The following is a 25,209-nucleotide window of genomic DNA, read 5'->3' on the forward strand; positions in this document are numbered from 1 at the left end:
GGTCAAGGTCACGGTGACCCGAAATAGTAAAATGGTTTTTGAATGATAACTCAAGAACGCATACGCCTAGGATCATGAAACTTCATGGGTAGATTGATCATGACTCGCAGATGACCCCTATTGATTTTGAGGTCACTAGGTCAAAGGTCAAGGTCACGGTGACCCGAAATAGTAAAATGGTTTTCGGATGATAACTCAAGAACGCATATGCCTAGGATCATGAAACTTCACAGGTAGATTGATCATGACTCGCAGATGACCCCTATTGATTTTGAGGTCACTAGGTCAAAGGTCAAGGTCACGGTGACCCGAAATAGTAAAATGGTTTCCGGATGATAACTCAAGAATGCATACGCCTAGGATCATGAAACTTCATGGGTAGATTGATCATGACTCGCAGATGACCCCTATTGATTTTGAGGTCACTAGGTCAAAGGTCAAGGTCACGGTGACCCGAAATAGTAAAATGGTTTTTGGATGATAACTTAAGAACGCTTTTGCCTAGGATCTTGACACTTCATAGGTACATTGATCGTGACTCACAGATGACCCCTATTGATTTTGAGGTCACTAGGTCAAAGGTCAAGGTCACAGTGACAAAAAACGTATCACACAATGGCTGCCAATACAACAGACAGCCCATATTTTGTATATTTTGTATATTAAATATTGTGTTAATGTTTAATTTTGTTGCTTAATACAAATATAAGCAGGACAGGGGAGGTAATACACTATTATATCTACCTATATACAGGGGAAACAAATGCAATAAGTTTAAATTTATTGTTACAGCATTTGCCTAACTGCATTTTTGTAATGCATACTACTACTACTACTACTACTACTAGTGCTGTTGCAGCTGCTGCTGCAGCTGCTGCTGCTGCTGCTGCTGCTACTACTACTACTACTACTTCTACTACTACTACTACTACTACTACTACTACTACTTCTACTACTACTACTGCTACTAATACTCTACTACTACTACTACTACTACTACTACTACTACTACTACTACTACTACTTCTACTACTACTACTTCTACTACTACTACTACTACTACTACTACTACTACTACTACTACTTCTACTACCACCACCACTACCACCACCACCACCACCACCACCACCACCACCACCACCACCACCACCAGTGACAAAAAACGTATTCACACAATGGCTGCTACTACAATTTATAGCCCATATAGGGGGGCATGCATGTTTTACAAACAGCCCTTGTTGTTTTTTGACAAATCAAATTTTCTTGAACAACTTTTTAATGGGAGCCTTCAAGGGATAAATTTGGCCCCAGGGGTAGAGAACTATAAGATGTCGCTACATACCAAATTTGGTAGCCCTAGGCCCAATGGTTATGGACAGGAAGATTTTTAAAGTTTGCACAAAAGAGGCTTTATATAAGCATATGTTCAGTTTTGTGATCCCCGGGGCGGGGTCAAATTTAAGCCCAGGGGAATAATTTGAACAAATTTGGTAGAGGACTATTAGATGTCACTACATACCACATTTAGTAGCCCTAGGCTCTATAATTATGAACAAGAAGATTTTTTAAGTTTGCACAAAATAGGCCTTATATAAGCATATGTTCATTTTTGTGACCCCTGGGGCAGGGTCAAATTTAACCCCAGGGGCATAATTTGAAAAAACTTGGTAGAAAACTTTAAGATTTTCGTACATACCAAATTTGGTAGAAATAGGCCGTATGGTTATGGACAAGAAGATTTTTAAAGTTTGCACAAAATTGGCCCAATATAAGCATATGTTCAATTTTGTGACCCCTGGGGAAGGGTCAAATTTGATCCCAGGGGCTTAATTTGAACAAACTTGGTAGAGAACTTCATACTACATACCAAATTTGGTAGCCCTATGCCCTACGGTTATGGACAAGAAGATTTTTAAAGTTTGCACAAAATAGGCCTTATTTAAGCATATGTTCATTATTGTGACCCCCGGGGCAGGGTCAAATTTGACCCCAGGGGCATAATTTGAACAAACGAAGTAGAGAACTATTTAATGTCACTACATACCAAATGTGGTAGCACTAGGCCCAATGGTTATGGACAAGAAGATTTTTACAGTTTTCACAAAATAGGCCCAATATAAGCATATGTTCAATTTATTGCCCTCGGGGCAGGGTCAAATTTAACACCAGGGGCATAATTTGGACAAATTTGAAAGAGGTTCACCCCAGGTATATTTGTGAGAAGTTTTATCAGAATTGGACTTGTAGTTTAGGAGAAGAAGGTGTTTAAAGAAAAAGTTGACGCACGCACGCACGATGGACACAGGACCATGACATAAGCCCCGCTGGCCTCTGGCCAGTGGAGCTAAAAATGAGATCTTAACAAGGGTTTTTCATTTGTCTATATAAGCACATGATGTGAACTAGTCTTCAGTAATTAAACAAACGTTAATCAATAGTGGGAAACCATGCAAGCTCTGCCCCTTCCATGACCTTGTCAATCTGTAATTATTTCTAGTGGTATTAACTTTTCTCTGATTTCAAATTCATATCAAATTATTAATTATATTCATATTAAAATTTCGAATTCATATCACTATTGCTATTATAGTTCTTTAGTGGATATCAGATTTGTTTTACAAGTGTTGTCAAATGAAGCTTTCTTTGCATTCATTGTTGTGCCATATGGTGTACAAGTCTTATAAATTGTGTCATTATCTTGTCTGGTTAATCGTTTCCATTGTGAAAATGAGAGTAATAGACTTGAACAATTGTATGGCTGTTTATATGATTAAAGCCTCTATAAAGGTGAAGATACGTAATTATTTACAGATTTTTAGCTCATCTATTTTTTGAAAAAAAAAATTGAGCTATTGTCATCACCTTGGCGTCGGCGTCGGCGTTGGCGGCCGGTTAAGTTTTGCGTTTAGGTCCACTTTTTTCAGAAAGTATCAATGCTATTGCATTCAAACTTGGTACACTTACTTACTATCATGAGAGGACTGGGCAGGCAAAGTTAGATAACTCTGGCATGCAATTTGACATAATTATGTGCCCTTTTTATACTTAGAAAATTGAAAATTTTGGTTAAGTTTTGCGTTTAGGTCCACTTTTCTCAGAAAGTATCAATGCTATTGCATTCAAACTTGGTACACTTACCAACTATCATGAGGGGACTGGGCAGGCAAAGTTAGATAACTCTGGCGTGCATTTTGACAGAATTATGTGCCCTTTTTATACTTAGAGAATTGAAAATTTGGTTAAGTTTTGTGTTTAGGTCCACTTATTCCTACAGTATCAAAGCTATTGCTTTCATACTTGCAACACTTATTAACTATCATAAGGGGACTGTGCAGGCAAAGTTATGTAACTCTGACTGGCATTTGGACGGAATTATGGGTCCTTTATACTTAGAAAATTTGGTTAAGTTTTGTGTTTTGGTCCACTTTACCCCTAAAGTATCATAGATATTGCTTTCATACTTGAAACACTCGCAAATTATCATAAGGGTACAGTAAAAGGACAAGTTGCATAACTCTGGTTGTAATTTTTCGGAATTATGGCCCTTTTTTGACTTAGTAACTTTGAATATATGGTAAAATTTTGTGTTTCGATCCACATTACTTCTTAACTATTAAGGCTATTGCTTTCAAACTTCAAATACTTTCATGCTATCATGAGGTTCCTGTTCCTGGCAAGTTGAATTTTACCTTGACCTTTGAATGACCTTGACTCTCAAGGTCAAATTATTAAATATTGCTAAAATTGCCCTAACTTCTTTATTAATGATTAGATTTGATTGATACTTTGACAAAACTACTCTTACCTGACATACCACAATAGACTCCACCCAAACCATCCCCCGTGCCCTCCCCCCCCCCCCCCCCCCCCCCCGAATCCCCCACCCCTATTTTTTTTTTTTTTTTTTTTTAAGATCATCTCACAAATGACAACCACACCCTCACACTATACCCCCCCACCCCACCCCACCCCCCCCCCCCAAATTATTTTTTTTGAAACTGTTAAAAAACACAAAGATTTATTTTTATTATTTTATGTTTGAAATACCGTCCAACCATCGCACCGTAGAATCCCCCCCCTCCCCCCACCCGAATCCCACCCCCCCCCCTATTTTTTTTTTTTTTTTTTTTTTTTTTAAGATCATCTCACAAATGACCACCAAACCCTCACACTATACCCCCCCCCCCACCCCACCCTCCCAAATTTCTTTTTTAGTTTGAAACGGTTAAAAAACACAAATTTTTATTTTTATTAATTTATGTTTGAACTACTGTCCAACCATCGCACCCAAGAATCCCCATCCCCCCCCCCCCCGATTTTTTTTTCCGCATTTTTGGAAAATAATGTAATAAATGTCCTCAACCCCACACTATACACCCCTCTTCACTCCACCCCTCCCTCCTTTGTGATTGAAAATGAGAGTCCCTTCACCTTTAAAAAGAAAATAGATGAGCGGTCTGCACCCGCAAGGCGGTGCTCTTGTTAAATATTTTTTTCATCTTTTATTTATGAAGGTTATCAAAAAACTATATATATATGCTATTGGACATAATAATAAAAAAATGAGCAATACAACTTGTTTTGAGCTCAAAATAAAGTGTCCTCCAAGTCAATTGTGTTTACAAACAATCAGTTTATTTACATCGCTGTTTACTCGCGAAAGAGAAAGTGAAAGTGACTCAGGTCACCAAAAATATAACGATGACTTTTAACGTTTTCCGGTATCACTCACAAAGAAGGTCTCTTCTAAATGGTTAAAACGTTTGTAGTGATCTAATAAGTTACTTTCTGCTGGTAAAAAGTTGTTAAAATAGAATTAAAATTGAATTTTCTCTGGGCTATTTTAAGCATATGTCAATGCTCTGAGGCTACACATCACGTTAGTTGCAAAAATGTAAACATTTCTTCCAATTATGAAACGGATTTATCTTCCATAATTCTTGACAACGTTGTACCTAACCTGTGTTATTAGAAGTTTTTATGCAAGAGTAACTGAAATCCGGTAAAAATTAGACCAGTTGATATGCATAATAATTGGATTTGTGACCTTTATAGAGCCTTTAAAAAAAAGATAAAAAAAAGAACAAGGCTCCCGGTAACATCCTTGAGGTCCTGTAAAATTTCCTAGTAACAGTACCTCATGTTCAGTGGAACTTTTTTTGTCTTGTGCATGGGTTGATTATATGCATGTATGATTGTATTCTTATATTATGAAACAAACACGTTTGTCACCAAAAAAGAAATATGCATAGTGTTGTCCCAGATTAGCCTATGCAGTCTGCTTTTACTGAGTTTTTTTAGTTTCAAGGAAGTCTCTGATAAACAAAAAATCCAGTGTAGGCGGAGAGTAAATCCCTGATTAGCCTGTGTGGACTGCCCAGGCTAATCTGGGATGAAACTTAACCCATTGAGCGCTGGAACCTGATTTTGAAGGCCTTTGCAAACAGTTTGGATCCAGATGAGACGCCACAGAACGTGGCGTCTCATCAGGATCCAAACTGTTTGCTATTCTGATAGTATTCTTTGAAAAAAATCGAATAAAATGCTAATTTTAGAAATTCTGCAGACGACATTTTAGCAGATGACAAATTTCCCAGCATGCAAAGGGTTAACACACATGCATTAGGCCCAGTTTGCTCAGAACGATGCTTAAATAAATACATGTAGGTTGATTGATTAAAATTAAGTATACTTTTTCTACATCTGAATGCATATGTTTACATTATAAGCATGTATGATTTTATACTTATATGAGAAAATAAGTACTATTTTATTCCAACAAAACATCAAAATATTGCAGTTGCCAGGAGAAAAGGAAGAGAAGCCGAAGGACCTTCCCCCTGTGAAGGAGAAGGAGGTGCCAATGTCTGACAAGGACCCAAAGAATGCCAGTGGATGTGTAGTCTCGTGATTTCTGATGCAAACCAGTGTGGTTACATGTGCGGGTCTCATGGAAATGCTCGCAGAGTTACGGTTCTTTGGTTGGCTGTGAAGTCATCTTGGAGATTTCCAGATAATCAACCATGAGCACTGATATTTTTTTGTGAGTTATTACGTAATATGTCAAATTTTGGATTGATAAATTCTTACAGTGAAATACTCGTATGTGAATCTAAATGTTTTAATATAAACTGTTCAAAGACCAAAAACCACTCCCAAAGTCACAAATTGTTTTAGCAGTTACAGACTTTAGTTGCGAATTTTATTAGTCAACATCCATTGTTAATGTGCAAGTTAAGGACACTATCTAAGGTTTGAATTTATCAGTCATTCAGTGTGGATAAAAAAAAACATCTGAAAACTACTAATTATTTTCGATATGAGCATAAGTGGACCAAGTTACAGTATGGCTGAAATCTTTCACAACATTGGAACCTGGTGTTTAAGCCAAGCAACTTTATATGGTCACAGCTGGTGCCATTCGCGACTGAAATCTGGTTTCCAATTTCCTATTTAAGTGATTGTTCTGCATTTTTATACTGAATGCCATTCATTCAAGATGTTTAAAGTACCATTTATAAAACCATTAGTATAATGTTTTATTTTTATATTTTCTCTACAAAATCAGATTGTCATTTAATAAAAGCAGTTTTAGATTTGCTTTGTGTAGAATATAATACTATTTGTATTTAATTGAGCTTAGGAAAGGCAGAAGTATAATCTTATGGGAAAAAGTTGTCAGTGTGAAAATAAAGGGTAAATTTTAAATAATTTAAGTATTCTTTTTGTCTTGTATTTCGGTATTTTTATGTTTTAAAATATGATGTTGTTAATAAGCAGGATAATAGGATTTGCTGCTGGCTAAGGCAACAACAATTATTGAAGTTTTCTTGATAGTTTATTACTCATATTGACACATGTCTGCTGTAAATGTTTTTCAACTTCAAAATTTCGTGAGTGAAAAATACCACTTACTACCTGGCATATCCATTCCCAAAGCAGTGAAAAAATGCTGTTGCAAGTACTGCAGTGAACCCTTTGGGCTATCATCATTATTATCCCCTGCAAAAGGCGTTGTCCATCAGTCTCTCAGGCTGTCCGTCTTTCACAAAATTGTGTTAGGGCATGAGAGATTCTCATGAGAGAATCTTCATGGTTGTATAGATATCAATGGTGATGGATATCAATTCAACAAATTTGCTTGTTTTGTTTTAGGATTTTATTCATTCACTTTCATCCACACTAATAACTGTGATCTGATGATTATCAGTAATACCGCTTTCTATGTGGTCAACTTTGATTTTTATGTTTATTTTAAATCTAAGCTTATATTGTTAAGGCCAGCATTGTTTTGGTGATATGATCACCCTTTAAGTGACTTGTTGAGGTAACTTTTCTCTCAGAATTGGAGGAATGTAAAGACTGAAAAATAAATAAACACATGTTGATATATATGTCAATTAATCGCAATTGTTTAGCGTTAACTGTGAACAAAGGTGCAAATAAGAACAAACTGTAACATAAACCTTCAGATGTGATATTGAAGATTTAAAGTTGCTTGCTCACAGATGAGTGAATGCAAAACACTTAATTATTCCCTCGAATAGATGTTAACTTCTAACGTTTAAAGTTGTAAAGTTGTAATCTCCTACCTCCCTACGCAGATACAGGAGTATTATTCTGAGTATTTATAGACTCACCATTCTTTTATGATTTTATTTGCAATAATTAACACAATAATGCTTAAAAATTGCTTGATTTTTACTTGTGTCAAAAGTAACTATAATCACTGATAAATGTTGAAACTTGCAAAATTGTGTTTGTTTGTAAATTTGAGTACACCTTTTATATTGAATGAAAAAACACATAACAAATAAAATGCATTAAATTATAGAAATAATAAGAAATCAAAGTTTTATCAACTCTGTATGTCTACTTTTCAATATGTTCCCATCATAAAACAAGATGATAAAATTTAGGACACCCAACCATTTGGTAATAACAATTACAAACTGTGCACTTACAACAAGTAAAATTATGCAAAAACCAAAGTGCACACTGTCTGGAATATATTCATGCAATTTAAATAAATGTTTAATTCCATTCTCATAAATGTTACTAAAAGAGCTCACAATAAAGAAACAAAAAGTAACATTAAATTACAATATGATTTACTACTTGTATCTCAAACTTCCTCAAATTCACAATAGTTTTTCCTTAACAATATGTTTGTATTTAAGAAAGACAGCTTACTGTTTTTTTATGTCCTTCGATACACATTTTAAATGTTAATATTTTTATGTTTATTTATTAAAAAATCATGACCTTTATTCTTCTGTTATTCACAAAAATTATCTTGGCATTTTGTTAAAATGATGTAATGTGAATTTTTTTTGCAAGATTATGATGTGATGTACAAATCTTAATTAGCATGCTTTTCCTGTGTTTTTTCTATGATTTTTTTGTATGTTCATATTTCAGGAGAACATGTTAAAAAACAGCATTATACAACATCTTTTGATATTATTCTGTTTATACAAACCTGTTCTGGAGTAATGTACTCAAATGCCTAATTCTTACATAACTTTATGTTGATCACATTTATTGTTTTTTATAGGATCTTGCATGAGTGGTCGTTTTGTATTGAATTTATTAAACAAGTCATCTAAATAAAGATAAAAACGAGGCTTGCCGAGTTTTTATCTTTATTTAGATGACGAGTTTAATAAATTCAATACAAAATGACCACGAATCTAAGATTCTATTTATAACATGACCAACACATTTTATTTTTATTTAATGCTCTTTTCACGGTTTATTCAGATTGTAAAAGAGTTTAACTGAAGAAATTCGCTGGAATAATGACGTCATTTCACAGTTATATAACTAGTGTAATAACACCCGTGTGATAAACAAAATTTAGCACTATGTTATTTCACTCCTGGAGCGTGGGTCATGTTATAAAAAATGTTATAAAATGGGAATATGTCACAAACCATGTCAAGAAAAAACGGGTCTCATGTATTTGCACAGTCTGGGCCCCAGCTACTCTGTATGCTTTAAAGTAACGCAAGGTTTTATGGTCTCCTTAGCGGACTGGAAAGCTCCTGACCAGACTGCGTGACTGCGCAGGCTGGTAAGGAGCTACTCTGGCTGCATATGGCATAAAGCCCATTGTCACGTGACGCAGGTCATATTAAAATAAGTGTGATTATTTGTCCACATTTAAGTTCAAGGCTCCACACACATGTCAGTGTCTTGTACACTGACTTTAATGATAGCTGTTAATATGTGGATATTGTTATTGAATCTTGTTATGTTATAAATATAAATACATGTAATTGTGGATGGTTATATATTTATTATTTATATGAATTGTTAATGGTTTTCAGCATCAGTTAATTATGTCTTTAAATGTTTAGTTGCTAATTGAGAATAAACTTCAACAAGTGACACTGAAAGTTATGATTTGGATTGAAAAATGAAATAATTTGTGTAAGATTGTAACATTTGACATGTTATAAATAATAAATGTTTATTCTATATTCACTTCAAATTTCAATGTGGATTACCTATTGGTGTAGTGATCATTTCAATGATTGATTTTAAACTATATTGAATTACTTTCCTATAACTGTGCCAATAAATTTATTTGTTTCTTTATATGGGTATTAATAATATTATGTTGTGAGCATTAAATAAAATGCAATATTTTTAATCTTTCTATAACAACTTAACTTTCATACATTAATTTGTATGCCCCCACTTTGAAGAAAGTGGCATATAGCCACCATACTGTCCGTCTGTTGGTCTTTCTGAATGTATGTCTGTGCAAAGTTTCCTGCATCAGCCTTAACTTTGCCAAAAATTGACGAATTTTTAAATAACTTTTGATAAATGTCTCCAAGAATAAGACCTTTGTTGCCAATAACATGTGTCTCCCTAGCTACAAGGTCAAGGTCACACTTAGAGGTCAAATATTACAATTTTCTGTCTCAGCCATAACTTTGTCATGTATGGTTGGATTTTGGAATAACTTGACACAACAGTTCTCCATTATTAGAGTGTTGTGTGTATCACCTGTCTCCATACCTCAAAGACTGAAGTAACACATAAAGGTCAAAGGTCAAATTTGGAAACTGCTTGAAAATTGAAATTGAAAATTCCTTTTTTTTAACTTTGCCATATATACTGATTAATTTTTATATGATTTGGCAAAAATAAGAACGCTCATAACATGGAAGAATTGTAAATTTAAATTCTCTTGTACAATTATTAACAACAAATGACCACCATGAGGTGAAGGCATTTCCTAGACTCAGATGTTTCGGTTCCCTTTAAGGTCATATTTGGCAACTTAAAACACATGGTCAGGGCTGTAACTTCGTCATTCATCATGAAATGTGAAGATAAGTTACCACAAATAACTATGATGAGAACTCTTGAATGTCATGTGCTTCACCTCATTCTCCCAAAGGTCAAGGGCACACTTAGGGGTCAAAAGTCAAACAGCTTGTTTTTGACATAGGCAGAGTTGTGAAAAAAACAGTGGAATAAGTTGGCATCTGTGCCTGTTGGATGCACGAGTTTTTTTTTGTATACAATTAAATATGTTTAAATTAGGCTTGCGTTGCTATCGATTGAATGTACATTTTGAAATAATTATATATTATTAGGAATTATTGTTTTTTGTTTATTTGATCTAACACAATGCAGAACAGCATTCTCATGGAGACCTTTTGTGATCTCCTATTGTCCATTATGCATTGACAATATATTCTCATAAGCATACTAGAAGCCACATTTATTGAACAATCGTTATTAAGCATGGTCAAAAAGTTTGTACTCATGAAGTTTTGTCAGTTTTTAACTTAATCACACGGGGTCCAAAACACGGTTACAATTGCTGATTGAAAAAAGCATAGTAATTTGAACATAATCCTCTTTAGAAGTGTTTTTTTTTATGTAACCTCCTCAGAAGAAGTTTTAGATCCTGAGCAACAACGCGCATAGCTGAAGTCTTGTATATAAAGATACGCTATATTGGCGAAAATGTACGCCACAAATATCAGGAAATAAGGTATTCAAGTGATTTCCGCCTTTGAAATACCCATATAACACCATGCAGGAAAAACCCATATTAAGCATGGTCCGATGAACTTGAACAATATGCTTATGGTGAGCATTTGTGAACGAGTTTGTAATAGATCTGATTTCGGTCCCTTTAAAAACATGGCTGTCATGAGAACAAACACACTCTTTAATTACAAAAAAACCAACATATTCTTATGCATCAAATAAAAAACAACTGAAAGCCAAACAATACCACCTCTTAGGTAAAATGGTCTCCATTAATTGGAACCACATAACAAAGCAAATATCCTCAACAGACATATTCCAGATGTTCTCACCCCAATCAAATATTAAAGTATACCAGACAAAGGCGCCAGACCTCATCCATCCATGCCAGAAATCACAGAAAATTGTATAACAAAATTATTACATAACCTTAAACTCCACAAAGCCTCAGGTTTAGATAAAATACCAAGCAGAGTATTAAAGGAATGCTGTGCAGACATATCCCCAATCCTAACTTATATTTCAAACATTCTCTTTTTCTTGGAAAAATCCCAACTGAATGGCAACGTGCAAATGTATGCCCAGTGTATAAAAAGGGTGACAAACATACTGCCATTAATTAACGACCAATATCTCTTATATTCTTAATATCTAAGTCTTATATGCATTTGGTGTAAAATACTTGAACATGTCATCGCTAGCTCTATCATGACTCACCTTGATAACAATAATATCTTATATGACATCTAACAGGGGTTTAGACCATCCCATTCTTATGAAACAAAACGTACATCATTCCTTCAAAACTAAGACTATCAAACAATCAAGGTATACACACTGACATCATCATTATGGACTTAAGCATTCGATAAAGTATCCAACCAGCACCTCATATACAAACTTAAATACTATGGAAATAATTCTAATGTTTTCTTCTAGATTTCTTACATAATTAATAGATAGAACCCAGACTGTTGTCCTTGAAGGAACCATGTCAGACAATGTACTTTTTAACCTCGGGGGTCCCACAGGGCATTGTCTTTAAAGGCCCATCTTGTTTCTGATCTACATCAACGACTTTTCTGAGTACATCATATGGGCAAATAATGTAAACCAGGCGTTAGGATTTCTTCACCGCAACCTCAAAATTAACTCATCAAAAGTAAAATATCAAGCATGCAAAGACATAGCCTGACTTAAATAAGTGTACGCCTCCACTGTCTGGGACCCACATACACAAGTTCCAATGAGTCGATTAGAAAAAGTACCAAGACGCGCAATCACATTCGTAACAAACAGAGATCACTATTCAAACTCAGTAACAAATATTATAGAAACATTGATTGGCCCAAACTTGAAACCCGCATAACACAATTCCCTCTCATATTGAAGTTTTCAGCACTCCTCATAATAATCTCCTTGTTCCTTTCGACCCTAGATACAGACTCAGCAGTATCAATTGTTTTAAACAAATCAAAACTTCAAAAGACTCGTATGTATAATTTCTCATTCTATCCGATAACAAAGTTCGCATACTTTGCAAGTGCGGCACCAGGAAACCACAAATGCACGTTGTTCAGAAATGCCGGTGGGTAATTTATTTAAATGATATTTGGCCTGGAGCGTAGCCCTAATGCCATAGCAATGATACAAATTTCTGAGACAGTCAGAATTGGCTGGCTGCCAAATCCCACGAATGAATGAATTCCCAAAAGTCCGATTAACCACTTATGGTAGCGCACCCATAATGAGCACCTATCCATATATAATCTAATGTATTATTTTCTTAATCAGCATCATTTCACTGAACTACATGCACATTTTTAGGTAGGCTTTCCGTGCTTTAAAAAAAATACAGATTTTTTCAAAACCACCCCACGCTCGGCTTTTGTCCGGTTTATTTGCACCCCTAGGGTATATGAAAGTTCCATAATTCATCCAGATTTCCAAATATGGGCATGCAGTTGGTGTGTACAGATGCAGTAAAGATGTTTAAAGTTTGAACAAGATGTAATAAGTATTCTTTGACAGACATTTACTTTTTATAACTTGCTATTTATGGATGAGCGCCGTGAAATGGAAGTGGTTTCAGCTAAGTAGAAATTGGGTTTGTTAAAAACAAAGTGTCATAAAATTCAAAATAGTATCATTTAAGAAATATTGTGAACTTAGTTTTTATAGATACACTAAATACTGCCAAAATACCAAGAAATAGACAGATTAACCGTTTACTTTTTGAAATAAAAATTAAAATGCAGCATGCAAGATTCGTATTTTCAGCAGTAAATCACCAAATTTAGCCATAACGTTGTTTTAATTTAAAAAAATTGAAGAATGTGCATAAAAATTGCAACATATTTAACAATTAAAAAAGCTTATATGCTATATTACATCAAATTACGTTTGAAAAGAAATAAAACACATCGCAAAAAAGTATGCGTTGTCGGCAGGATTCGAACCTCCGCGGGAAAATCCCAAAAAAGTTCAAGTCGATCGCCTTAACCACTCGGCTACGGCAATTTAAAACAGGCCCTTCAGTCTTCGAAGAAATCGCGGGAAATCATTATGGGTGCGCTACCTTAACTGCGCGGTAATTCATGCGCAATCAAAGAAGTTCTTCGCAGATCTCAATAACCCGCCTTGTAAATACAGAACATCACTATATAACATGACAGTGTAATAAAACGTGTAAAAAATATTATTGAAGCAAAATTGTTAAGCATGGGCTACGACATAGTTTTTATTATTGTTTGCATATTCATGCGAGAATAAGTTCCTCACTTGACGGTCTAGGCCGAAAAGATACGAGTGTCTACGGAGACAGTAAGAAGAATTTTTTTCTGATACATTTTTTGAAGACATTACATTTGGTATTTATAAACATATTTTAAGATATTGTTATTTTATTAAGGCAACGCCCCGGTGAATGCCGTTAGAGTCCCGGTATAGCTACGGTATATAAGAAAACAGGCGCTCTGCCTGAACGCCACCGGCATTCACCGGGGCTCCGCCGGGGCATTACCGGCGACGACCGGGGTAAAACCGGGGCGTTGCCGTAGCTCTGCCGGGGTCTGATGCCGGTATAGACACGGTGAGTGACGGCGGTGTTACGGTATACCGGGGCTCTGCGGCTTTCACCGGGGCTCTACCGGCGACAACCGGGGCAATGCCGGGACGCTGCCGGCTTTCACCGGGGCACTACCGGCGACAACCGGGGCTTCACCGGGATAAACCGTAGCCAGTCCGGGTTGACCGCGACTTTGCCGGGCTGTTGACCGGCTTCAACCGGGGCGGCACCGGGAAATAGTGTGACTGCGTTCATAAAATTCTACGAATCATTCCGATCTTCGCCGGTCGACCGGCGTTAGCAAACCGGGATGGACCGGGGCTCTACCTGCAAAAGTGGACTTGGGCTTAAGTGGATTTTCTTTTGTATACACATTACAAAGGAAGTATGAGTGTTTTCCTGATCTGTTAAGTATGTAATAGAAAGCTATTTTAGGCTATTGAAAGTGATTTATGTGACGCCAACAATAACAGTTTTTTTTTGCGGCCATGTTGTTGTTGTTGTATATCTTCACTGCCTATGTAGACGAACCTTTATCAGATCTGTAGAGTTGAACAAAAGGTTATCGTTCCCACAACCAGTATCGTGTTGTCCTCCACCGTCTATGTACACTGTAGTATATACACAACTATTGTCTTGTCTTACAGTCTCTGAGCTTCTGCACTCAACCGCTAGGGTCAATCCGTATAAATTCGGACAAAGGGAGAAATTTGGACAAAACATCGTAAATGCATTTTACGTCACACTAAACCTAGCCACAGGCCTTCAGTGCCTACAGCGCTTTGATTGTATTAACTTTCCTTACACACAAACATGTGTAAAATTTGAAATTAACATCTTTAACCGTGTTTGAGAAATACGAATTATAAAAGGGTTGCGTTAGTATCGCATTATATTGTAAATACGTCTATTTTGTCATTATACTTTAATTGAAATATACTTTTTATTTGGAACATGTGATTTACACGTAGGGTCAGTCCAAAATCCCAAATGAATACACTTGCTGACGTATTTTGATTTTTGTTACATAATTCATTTAAATACATTTTATTTTATTCTAATGATTTAAATGTTTTCTTGTTTACAAGTATATATGACGTTGTCATATTCTCGTGAACTGAGGCGTTGGTCCTTATTATAAAAGAAGCAGATAACATAAAAATCCATTCACATTTACTATTTGTGTTTGTATTGATGCTTTTGTGTAACCTTTAGCAATGTTAAAAAAGAAATGCCTTTTTTAAAAGACACACGGCATTGAAATAAATATTGAGATTTCCGTTTTACCCCAAAATAATGAGTGACTGAGTGACGGTAACTGATTCTCGGGTCAAAGATTGCTTTGTCGCCACTCAGAAAACATCCAAAGAAAATGTTTCTGACCCAAATTAAATGTTCTCCCCAAGGTGAATATGCAACACAATTGTAGTTATTAAGTTGGATTATGCAACCACGTGTAATTATTTACCCGATGAAATTTTTAATCAAAATTGATCCACATAATTTTGATTGCGTTTAATGTATTACTCAACTTATAAAGGTTCTCACGTTTATAAATGAATTGAGAATGTATTTTTCTGTACATTTTTAGATGAATTAATCTTCGCTGAATCGCACTACTTTCCCCGATTTAAAAATAATTCGAAACATGTTGAAAAAAACTTATAAAACCTTATCACCCTGTAAAAATCCATGAAATTTCAAAACATTCGGGCCTGAGCGCCACCTCGGAAGTTGCATTGGCTCATTCATTAATGCATCCCAGAAAAGAGTTGGCGCGCGAGATTAACGGCCGTTAACAATTTAAAGAAATCAACTTTTGATTATTGTTTCGTAATATCCATTAAGAAAAACTATTTAGCAGGTTTTTTGTTATAAATGGTAATCCTCGCACACGTGCTTTTTTCCACACTCACGAAGAGCCTTCTATAAAAAAATATATAAAAAGGTCCAAAGGTAACCGATTTTTTCTAGATACTGCAAATTTCTTAAGTGGTCAAGAGTTCCGCCTGTGTATCAATAAGCTTCCAAATGAAATATGTTTTTCATTTTAATTTAAGTATTTTACAAATAACTGTTCTTTAAGCGATGTTTGTTGTGAAATTCTGTACGATTTGGTACTCCACTGAGAAGAAAGTGGTTTGCATAAACCAATTATCGAGAAGGCGACCCATTACTCGTACAATCAATGATATATACACTTAACGCTAATTCATTTTAATTCTTATAAGATCTTAGCAAAAAAAGTACAAATCTTGTTCATTTCTTAAATCCCGTTTCTCTGCAGATGTATCCCCAATGCGGGTTCACGTCTTGCTTGCACTCAACATGTGCTTCTTCCAACTTAAAATCTAAACGTACCAAGAATTAATAATTATTGTTTTGCGATCAGAGATAGAATAACGTTGTTAAAATGGGTTTAAAAAGAGTCACGGACGACAACAAAATAAATAGAAATATATTTCAGAGTGATATTGTTTTACGTAGCACCACAACTGGCAGTGTGCATAATGCTTAATACATATACATATATATTCGACGTAACTGTTTTGATTTGTCCGTTACAATTTAAATAAGAACAGATGATGTGTTTGAAAGCGGTTAATAATCAATGCAATTTGTGTTTGCTAACTTTTGCTACGTTTGCTTTAAGATACTTCGAAACTACATTTTTCTTTGTCAACTTATAAATACGTGCCGTTGTTAATAAACTTTCCATTCAATTATAAATCAGATAATTGTTTAAATTATTGAAACAGAAACAGATGGTGTGATGAAAATGTTAGCCATAATGTTGTGTTTATTATTGCTGCTGGATCAGATATGGGTTTTGTGTTGTTTTAAAAATCGTCATAAGGTTTATTGAAATTGTGATAGAAGGGGACTTGCCCGACCCACATATAACAATGTAATGGAATTACAAACGATTGGATCCGTTCGTAGCAGTGTTTTATAAACTCGATTAGTATTTTTTGGTGAAAAAATGACGTTTTAAAACGGCGTTTTCAGAATTGAAAAGTATATGGTCATTTAATATATTAAGATGTAAGTAACAGTGACCTCAGTATGGTATTCGGACAAGTTTAAAAATTAATTAGCCTAGGCCGATTTTCGATAATTAAGGTAACTGTTACGTAGAAAGGTATATAACGAAATTAATAATGATTTTGCTGTAATATGTTTATGCCTACACTTTTATGCCCTACATTATTATGACACATAAACAATAATATAGCCTATCTTTTATTTTATGGATCCTATTTTAGGATCTAAAGACAAATAGGATTGCTTTAAACAAAAATATAGTTTAGTTAATATAATTGTTGTTATATTATGGCCTTATTTGAGATAAAACAATAATTTTATATTATTTTAAATCGAATAATCAAACATATTTTATATACATTCAATGTTGACCTTTTGTTAAGTAAGTGGTATTCGCAAACTATGCGTTAAATTTAGTGTAACTATTGACTTAAACATGCATCAGAATGTAATTCCGTACTTTCGTTAAGACATGACGAACCTGCGAAAATGAATTTATTTGAGTGTTGTATTTGATGTAAATCGTTTGCATGGTTATCATGATAAACGCCACGCCAGACCAGCCTAAAACATATTTATATTTATATATATATATATATGCTGAGAAGACGTTCGGCTGATTAGCACAATAAGGCTAGCAACAATGATGACACAGATAGTTTGATAAACGAAGCAAGCTGCGTTATTTAAAAAGTATGAGAACAAAAATGGATGATGGACCTTAGGAGCTCTTCAAAACTGAAATTAATCGTGTTTGTTTGGAGAAAATCATCAAAGTAGTAATAATAGTAATAGTATTGTCATATTACTAAACAGTTAAAAAGACGAAAAACACGACGAACGTGCCAGTGCGCAGCATTGCTCGTAAGAACACTACACTCTGGATCAGCAGACAATTTATTCCATGGGCATTTTTACGTTTTGGTAAATTGGCAATTGTATTTTAGACTCGTGTCTAATATTTTCATATAATAATATAGGTTTAAGTCATTGCGACGTTATTTAAAGGGGCCTTTTCACAGATTGTGGCATGTATTGAAGTGTGTCATTAAATGCTTTATATTGATAAATGTAAACATTGGATCTAAAAAGCTCCAGTTAATAAACAATAATAAAATTAAAGAAAAAAAAGTAACCCTCAACTGGGCTCGAACCACTTACAGCAGGAGTAAAAGTCTAACAATTTGACCACTCGGTCATCCGTGCTCATACAATGAATGATGTATTTTATACTATATATAAGCAATCCTCGTAGTATCACAATATATAACGACAACAACAGAACTCTCCAAATTATTCAATCGTTTCGCGTTGCAACGCTTTATAATTTTCATGTTTTTAAATCGTCAAAATATGCATATAAATGGATATTTTAGAGCATGGTAAATGTTCAGTATGGTTATTTCCTCGCAATATCATACCTACAACGAAAATTTGCGAATCTGAAACAATTTTGTTAATTTTGTCAATTTACCAAAACGCAAAAAGGCCCCTTAAAGCAGTGTAGAGAACTGGCTTCAGAGACATCCAGAATCGCCAAACAACCGTGTTGTCAGCGGGCAGGTTGTCTATACTGGATCGGTTTCATTGCTACTATTTGTGTGTATCATGCATTGTCAAAGTTCTTAAAATCTCAACTTCGAAATATGTAAGTGTTCATCAATAACCAGTCTCCTTAAAAATGCTGCTTAAATTTCACTTTTAAACACGGTGCCTATACCACGTGACTTTTTAAGATCTGTGTGGGGAGTTAAATGTCAACAAAAGCACGACAAAGGTAAGATTTTTAAGGATAACTTTTTTAATATGTCATCATTTTCAATGAGATAAAGTGGAGAGCCCGCTCATTCATGAAAGTTTTCTATAGGTATCATGATTTTGTAAAACAAATGAATATTTTTTCAGTAAAGTGCAACCGCGCGTTTGAACGGTTAGAAAAAGGTAGGATCAGTGTGGGGACATTATTTTTGTATGACACAGAAACATCACCTCTCGTGAAATAAAGCAATAAACTTTATGGGCGGAGCTTATACTATATCATTTTGCATTCTTTTTTCAGGTTTCTTTCATATATTTATGAAAACAGAATCAAGAAAAATATCCTAACACTAATATGATCTGTGTGGTATACGTGTTTAGAAGGATCTGTGTGGTATCCGCGTTTCTACAATTTACGGATAAATTGAGATAATAACGACAATAGATATATTTTTTTAATTAATTTCAATTATTTAAATACAACGATTACTACTACTACTACTACTACTATTACAACTACTTCTGCTGCTACTACTACTACTAATACTGCTACTACTACTACTACTACTACTACTACTACTACTACTACTACTACTACTACTACTACTTCTACTACTACTACTACTACTACTACTACTACTACTATTACTACTTCAGCTATTACTACTACTAGTAGTAGTAGTAATAGTAGTAGTAGTAGATCTATTATTATTATTTAAAAATTCATTCATTTCAGTTATCACCTATTTGGCACTAGTGAGCGGACAAGGGTTAAGGGAAGAAAAAATAGAGGAAACAGTTTCACGAGACAGGAATGCTATACAGAAGGGGACACTAGGAGTAAGGTGGGAGCGGGCGAGACGAAACGATAGCAAACTGTTGCCAACAATAAGAATGCGGATACACGAACACAATGGACATTTTAATTCTGACACAAATTCTGCAATATAAATTGTGTCAAATATTACACAGGTTGACAAAAAGCAAAGGCATGTTCTTTCCTGAGTAATACGTATGTTTTAAAATCAAATTTGGAATACAAACTGATAAAACAGAATCCACCAGACGTATTGGCTTGTCATTTTGTTGTTATTTAAAGTTTAAGGTAAACGGTATGTTTATTAAAAACAAAATACTGGTCATCGTAGAAACATATATATATGTGTGTGTTTGTGTGTTTTATTTCATATATGAAATTCATATTGTTGCTTTAGTTCATTACATAGTATAGATATTGACAATCATTCGCCATGTGTTGGTGATAATGTCATGTTATAAATTATGTCGTTGTATTCAGTGTAACAAGTGTATGCTTATCTTTAGCGTTAATTATTTTGAAATGAATATAAAAAGTAAATGAATAAATATTATATTATATGATTATATATGTACGATTCTCCTCTTGTGTTGTGGATGGATGCAGCTCTGAAGAATGTCAAGACGTATTTCGAATTAAGGAGTATTGTATTGTATACACAACCACATTGCATACATTGTTTACTGTCAATTACCACGGCCAAGAGTAATTATAAGCAGGCAGTTAATTATGTAAAGCAGTCGTGAAAATCCCTAGTATTAGAAACCCTGGCTGCTTATGATTATCGAACTAGCTCGTGACAGCGGTATTTAAAATTGAAACCAACGAAAAAACATCGCAAAACTTTAATCAAGTTATAAACAAAAAAGAATCACAGATTCGATAATACAAATCACAGATGCGATATATTAATGAATAACGTAAATCCAAATTATTGCACAATTATTTGAGAATAATTTCAAACACACAAACGAACTAAACGAAACCTAAAAATTAATCAAATTCGGATAACTTTAGAATCATTTTGAAAAGCAAAGTAAAAGTAAAACAACGAATAAAATAACGTAAAACGATAATGAAGTTACACAGACAAACTGTAAACTATTATGATTTTTAATCAGTATTCACGGATTTATGTGAAGTCCTAACGTATCGAGAAAGTTTTGTTTTGCGTTTGTACGTTTTGAAACACTCCTCACTACTGTAACACTTGTCATGCATGTGGGTATTGACGTGCTCTCTAAGGTCATTCTCACTCCTAACTGCCAACACTGGTAACATTTCACCAATCCCTCTTTTTTGCACTTTTCTCTCTAGCCACGAGTAGGTACTTGTCCGCAAAGCTCCTGTCGCACTGTACACACACGTGACATTGGGGTCCTTTGTTCGTTGAAGCATTCTAAGATTGTAGGCATCCTGAGAAAAAAACAACATTTTATTCACGTGACATTTCAATGCGTAAACACGCTATTTCAAAAATGTTAGTATCTGAGGAAACGCGTTCGTTAGTTTTAAATTACAAACGATTTGACGATTATTGAGCTATTTCAAAATATATGATAACCTGAGATATGTGATATATTGCATATTTGTGTTGTTTCAAGAAAATCCGTTCATCTGTTTGTTAGCATAACTGTATAAAAATGTAACTATTTTTAAGGTATTTAATCTTACCTGAAATGCTTTCCCACACCAGTTATAGTTTCTAGAGTTAGCGTGTCCCCTAATGTGGCGCAATAATCCAGCTCTGGTCTTCGACATTTTTCCGCATTCGGAGCATTGAGCCATACCTTAAAGCAAATATAATATCAAAAATAATATACGATACATTACTTCACCTGACAGTAGTGTTTGGCGCCAAAATTAAAATGGACTTTGATACAATAACATAAAGTGTACACTTATTTAAGGTAAGCATGGACTTGTCATCGATTTAAGATGCTCCAGCGTAAGATTTTAATATTATAATGGGGATTGTACAGCATGCCTGTAAATCATAATTATGGATCAGTTCAACAAGCGGTGCAAGCGTAGTGTATAGCCATTATGTGTTTTACATGCTAGCGCATTTAAAAATCCCGTTTCAAATACATTGTTGACAAGCATTTTTTAAACAACTATTTTTAAACAACTAAATAGAACTGAAAAACTTAAAAACAGTATACCACACAGATCCGTTGAAAAACGTATACCACACAGATCATATTACTGTAAGAATAGTTTTCTTGAATTTTGTTTCGTAAATAAATAACAATAACCTGAAAATGGATGCAAAATGATATAGTGTAAGCTCCGCCCATAAAATTTATTTCTTAATTTCACCAGAGGTGATGTTTTTGTGTAAAACAAAAATAATGTCCCCACACTGATCCTACCCTTTTCTAACCGTTCAAACGCGCGATTGCACTTTACTGAAAACATACTTATTTGTTTTATAAAATCATGATACCTATAGAAAACTCTCATGAATGAGCGGGCTCTCCACTTTATCCCATAAAAAATGGTAACATATTAAAAAAGTTATCCTTAAAAATCTTACCTTCGTCGCGCTTTTGTTGATATTTTACTCCCCACACAGATCTTAAAAAGTCACGTGGTATAGGCACCGTGTAAATGCGATCTGCATTCATTGATAAACGCTTGAAAAAAAAAACTTCACTATGCAGGTCTCAACATTTTTAAAATAACGGCCTATACATGGCGGTATAATGTGCAGATATTGAGAATAACAGGTTAGTGCCTGATCTTTTTGTAATATATCAGGCCAGGCTTAGTATACTATAACGGCGAGGCTTGCCGAGCCGTTAATTTATTCGTGCCGAGCCTGTTATATTACAAAATGATCAGGCAGTAACCTGTTTTTCTGTTTATCATACCGCTACGTCCCCGATTTTAAAGAAATAATGAAAAAATCGCTAAAAAAGCTGCAGTTTTAGCGGGAAAGAATATGACTATTGTCGTTTGACATGTTAATAATGGCGTCAATAGCACGCGCGCTTAATATTTGTAAAAAATGTTTTTGCTGTTTGTGTTGCATTTTGTGTTTAGAGTATATTACATTTTGGTATCAAATTGTTTGTTTTGTTGAATCTGATTCGATTTTACTAAAAATGTTGACTTTATAGTTGATTCCGAGTTATATGACCATCCCCCACACATGACTGATATAAGAAATTCCTGTTGACCATGGTATAAAAAATATATCAGGCAACGTTATATCAGGCAGATATCAATGCGGTGGTATGATAAAATGCGATATTATTGCTTAAACTATTTAAATCTAAAACAACATATCATATAAACGTGTTACATTTAGTGCCGTATTACACAACTCATTCAAATACAAAACGGCAAAAACTATCTTTCATTCCTTTTGCAGATTAAACAGAGTTGCAAAACATTGTATTATTGAACGTTTATTTCATAAATGAGAGCACAAATGTTGTTTGTTTTGTTACAATTACTCGATGAACGTTATGTTTTATGAATCATGAAAGAAAGATAATTGGTCTACACAACAAACAGCGGTAAGGATTATATACATGTAGACCTTTCACCGATCAAATACTCATGTATCAGTATTCGCTAAATGTTTAGCATTCATAAATGATTTGGGATAACGCTTTCAGAGATTGAATGACTACATGAGTGTCTACAATAAATTACAAACGGTTAGCAGTGTCTAGCAATCTATTCGGGAGAACGGAGTTTTAAGGTAAACGTCTATAACTTTGAAGAAAAAAACAACATCCAACTGGCATCGCCACCGTATTTTATTCAAATTAATTTCGGAATATTAAATAATTATATAGGATCATTACTAGCACAGTCAAAGTGTAGCACTGCTGACGAAACCTTTCAGCGTTAGATAGTTCAAAGTTTATTTCCAGATTACGTTGTCGTTGTTTATTGTGATGTGACGCAGCCGTCCAACACGCTAATATACAAATTAATAAAATTTATCTGCGTTACTGTTTGTTGCATTACTTTATAATGTATATGCCGTAAATCGTGAGTATTTTGAAGTATATATGTGTTTGAAGTATATATGCAAATATTTAATCATCTTCAAGGGACAGGCCATAGGCATGCGTGCCTATATTACAATTGACTTCATTGTAACATCTTGTCTTTATATATGAACATTCGCTGTTATGGCATTTAAAGCAGATGCCTTTTCAATACGTGGCAATTCATTATAGGCAGAATTTACCAAATGTCTTTAGCTAGGTTGAGAGAATCGAACGGTTCATGCATATGGGTTACGTCCGTGAAAAGTAAGCCTACATTTTACACTTAGAGCAACAATTGATTACCCCATGTAAACAAACTGTAATATCATAGCATTGCATTTCAAATGGTACAAGTGGCTGAGTAGACTTTCCATTTGATTAACAAACTAATAACTTGTTTAATTCTTATAAGAGACACACACTTTAAACATTCTGACAAAAGATGGATTTAAATAAATACGGATTTGAGTTAAAACACGAACTGCTCTTATAATTCGCAGCGCAGTAGCATCAACATTAATCAAAGTCTCAAAATGTTAGCATACATGCAGTTGTGTCCCACATATCCTGACCGTTTACGCCTATCAGATGTTCATAATTAATAAACGCGTTTTATTTTAAGTTTAAAAATTGTTCTGCTGTAGGGGACGGTATTTCAGATACATTTAAATACCTCATTACTTAAGAGTCGGTATTGTAGCATCTGTTCACAGTTCATTCGATATAGTACAGGGCCGATGGTATTAATCTAAAACTGAGTATAATAGAAACAAACATGCATCATTTTTTTGCTCACTATTCGGGATATCAACGATAAGATATTTTAATGAAGTCTTTTCATTTTTGACATTTATTTATTACTAATCGTGGTGATGAATTGATCATAACTAAACGCGTCCACGTTGATCGCATGCGCTGTGACAGATGCAACATGACTTTGGGCTGTTTTTGAATTATCAGGTAGTTAAGTTAATGTTACCGACAGTAATTAAAAGCTTTTGATATAAACGCTTGTAATCAATCACAATATATACATGATATTACAGAACAATTATATATTACACGTGATTATAACACACTTATATAGTACACGTGATATGTTGTCTATGAAAAGGTAAACATAAAACAGAGGAGCTATGTATTCGTTTAGGATTTGACTAGCACATTTAAGGTGTTGTTGCCACAATACTGATTAAGGTTTGCAATATTACAAGACCAATTGTTTTAATCGATAGTTTAAGCATATATTTTCACGGAAGATTTCGAGATTTAAACTACAAAATATATGAATGTTGTTAAATGCGATGCATCTGTGGCTTTGTCAGCTCAATAAAATAACCGACGATGTTTGTTTTGTATAAGCTGTTAAATGGCTTCCAGCCATTTATTACTCAAACAGAGATGTCTATTGTAGCTGCTTACACAAACGCTTCCATCGTTATGTTACGTATTCGTTTTGTTTTACAATTTGTTCAATAACTGTAAATTGT

The 25,209-nt window shown here is 34.5% G+C and overlaps 1 protein-coding gene across 1 annotated transcript in view; it reads left to right on the forward strand.

Annotated features, from left to right (window-relative positions):
* LOC127874864 (BRO1 domain-containing protein BROX-like) overlaps positions 1-10,619 on the forward strand; it is a 39,822-nt gene extending 29,203 nt beyond the window's left edge. The window contains exon 11 of the mRNA XM_052419525.1: positions 5,801-10,619. Coding sequence (XP_052275485.1) covers positions 5,801-5,911 — 111 coding nt within the window. The 3' untranslated portion in view covers positions 5,912-10,619. The remainder of the gene's footprint in view (positions 1-5,800) is intronic.
* The last annotated feature ends 14,590 nt before the right edge of the window (positions 10,620-25,209 follow it).

Source organism: Dreissena polymorpha, chromosome 3 (genome assembly GCF_020536995.1).
Source record: "Dreissena polymorpha isolate Duluth1 chromosome 3, UMN_Dpol_1.0, whole genome shotgun sequence".
Lineage (NCBI taxonomy): Eukaryota > Metazoa > Mollusca > Bivalvia > Myida > Dreissenidae > Dreissena > Dreissena polymorpha.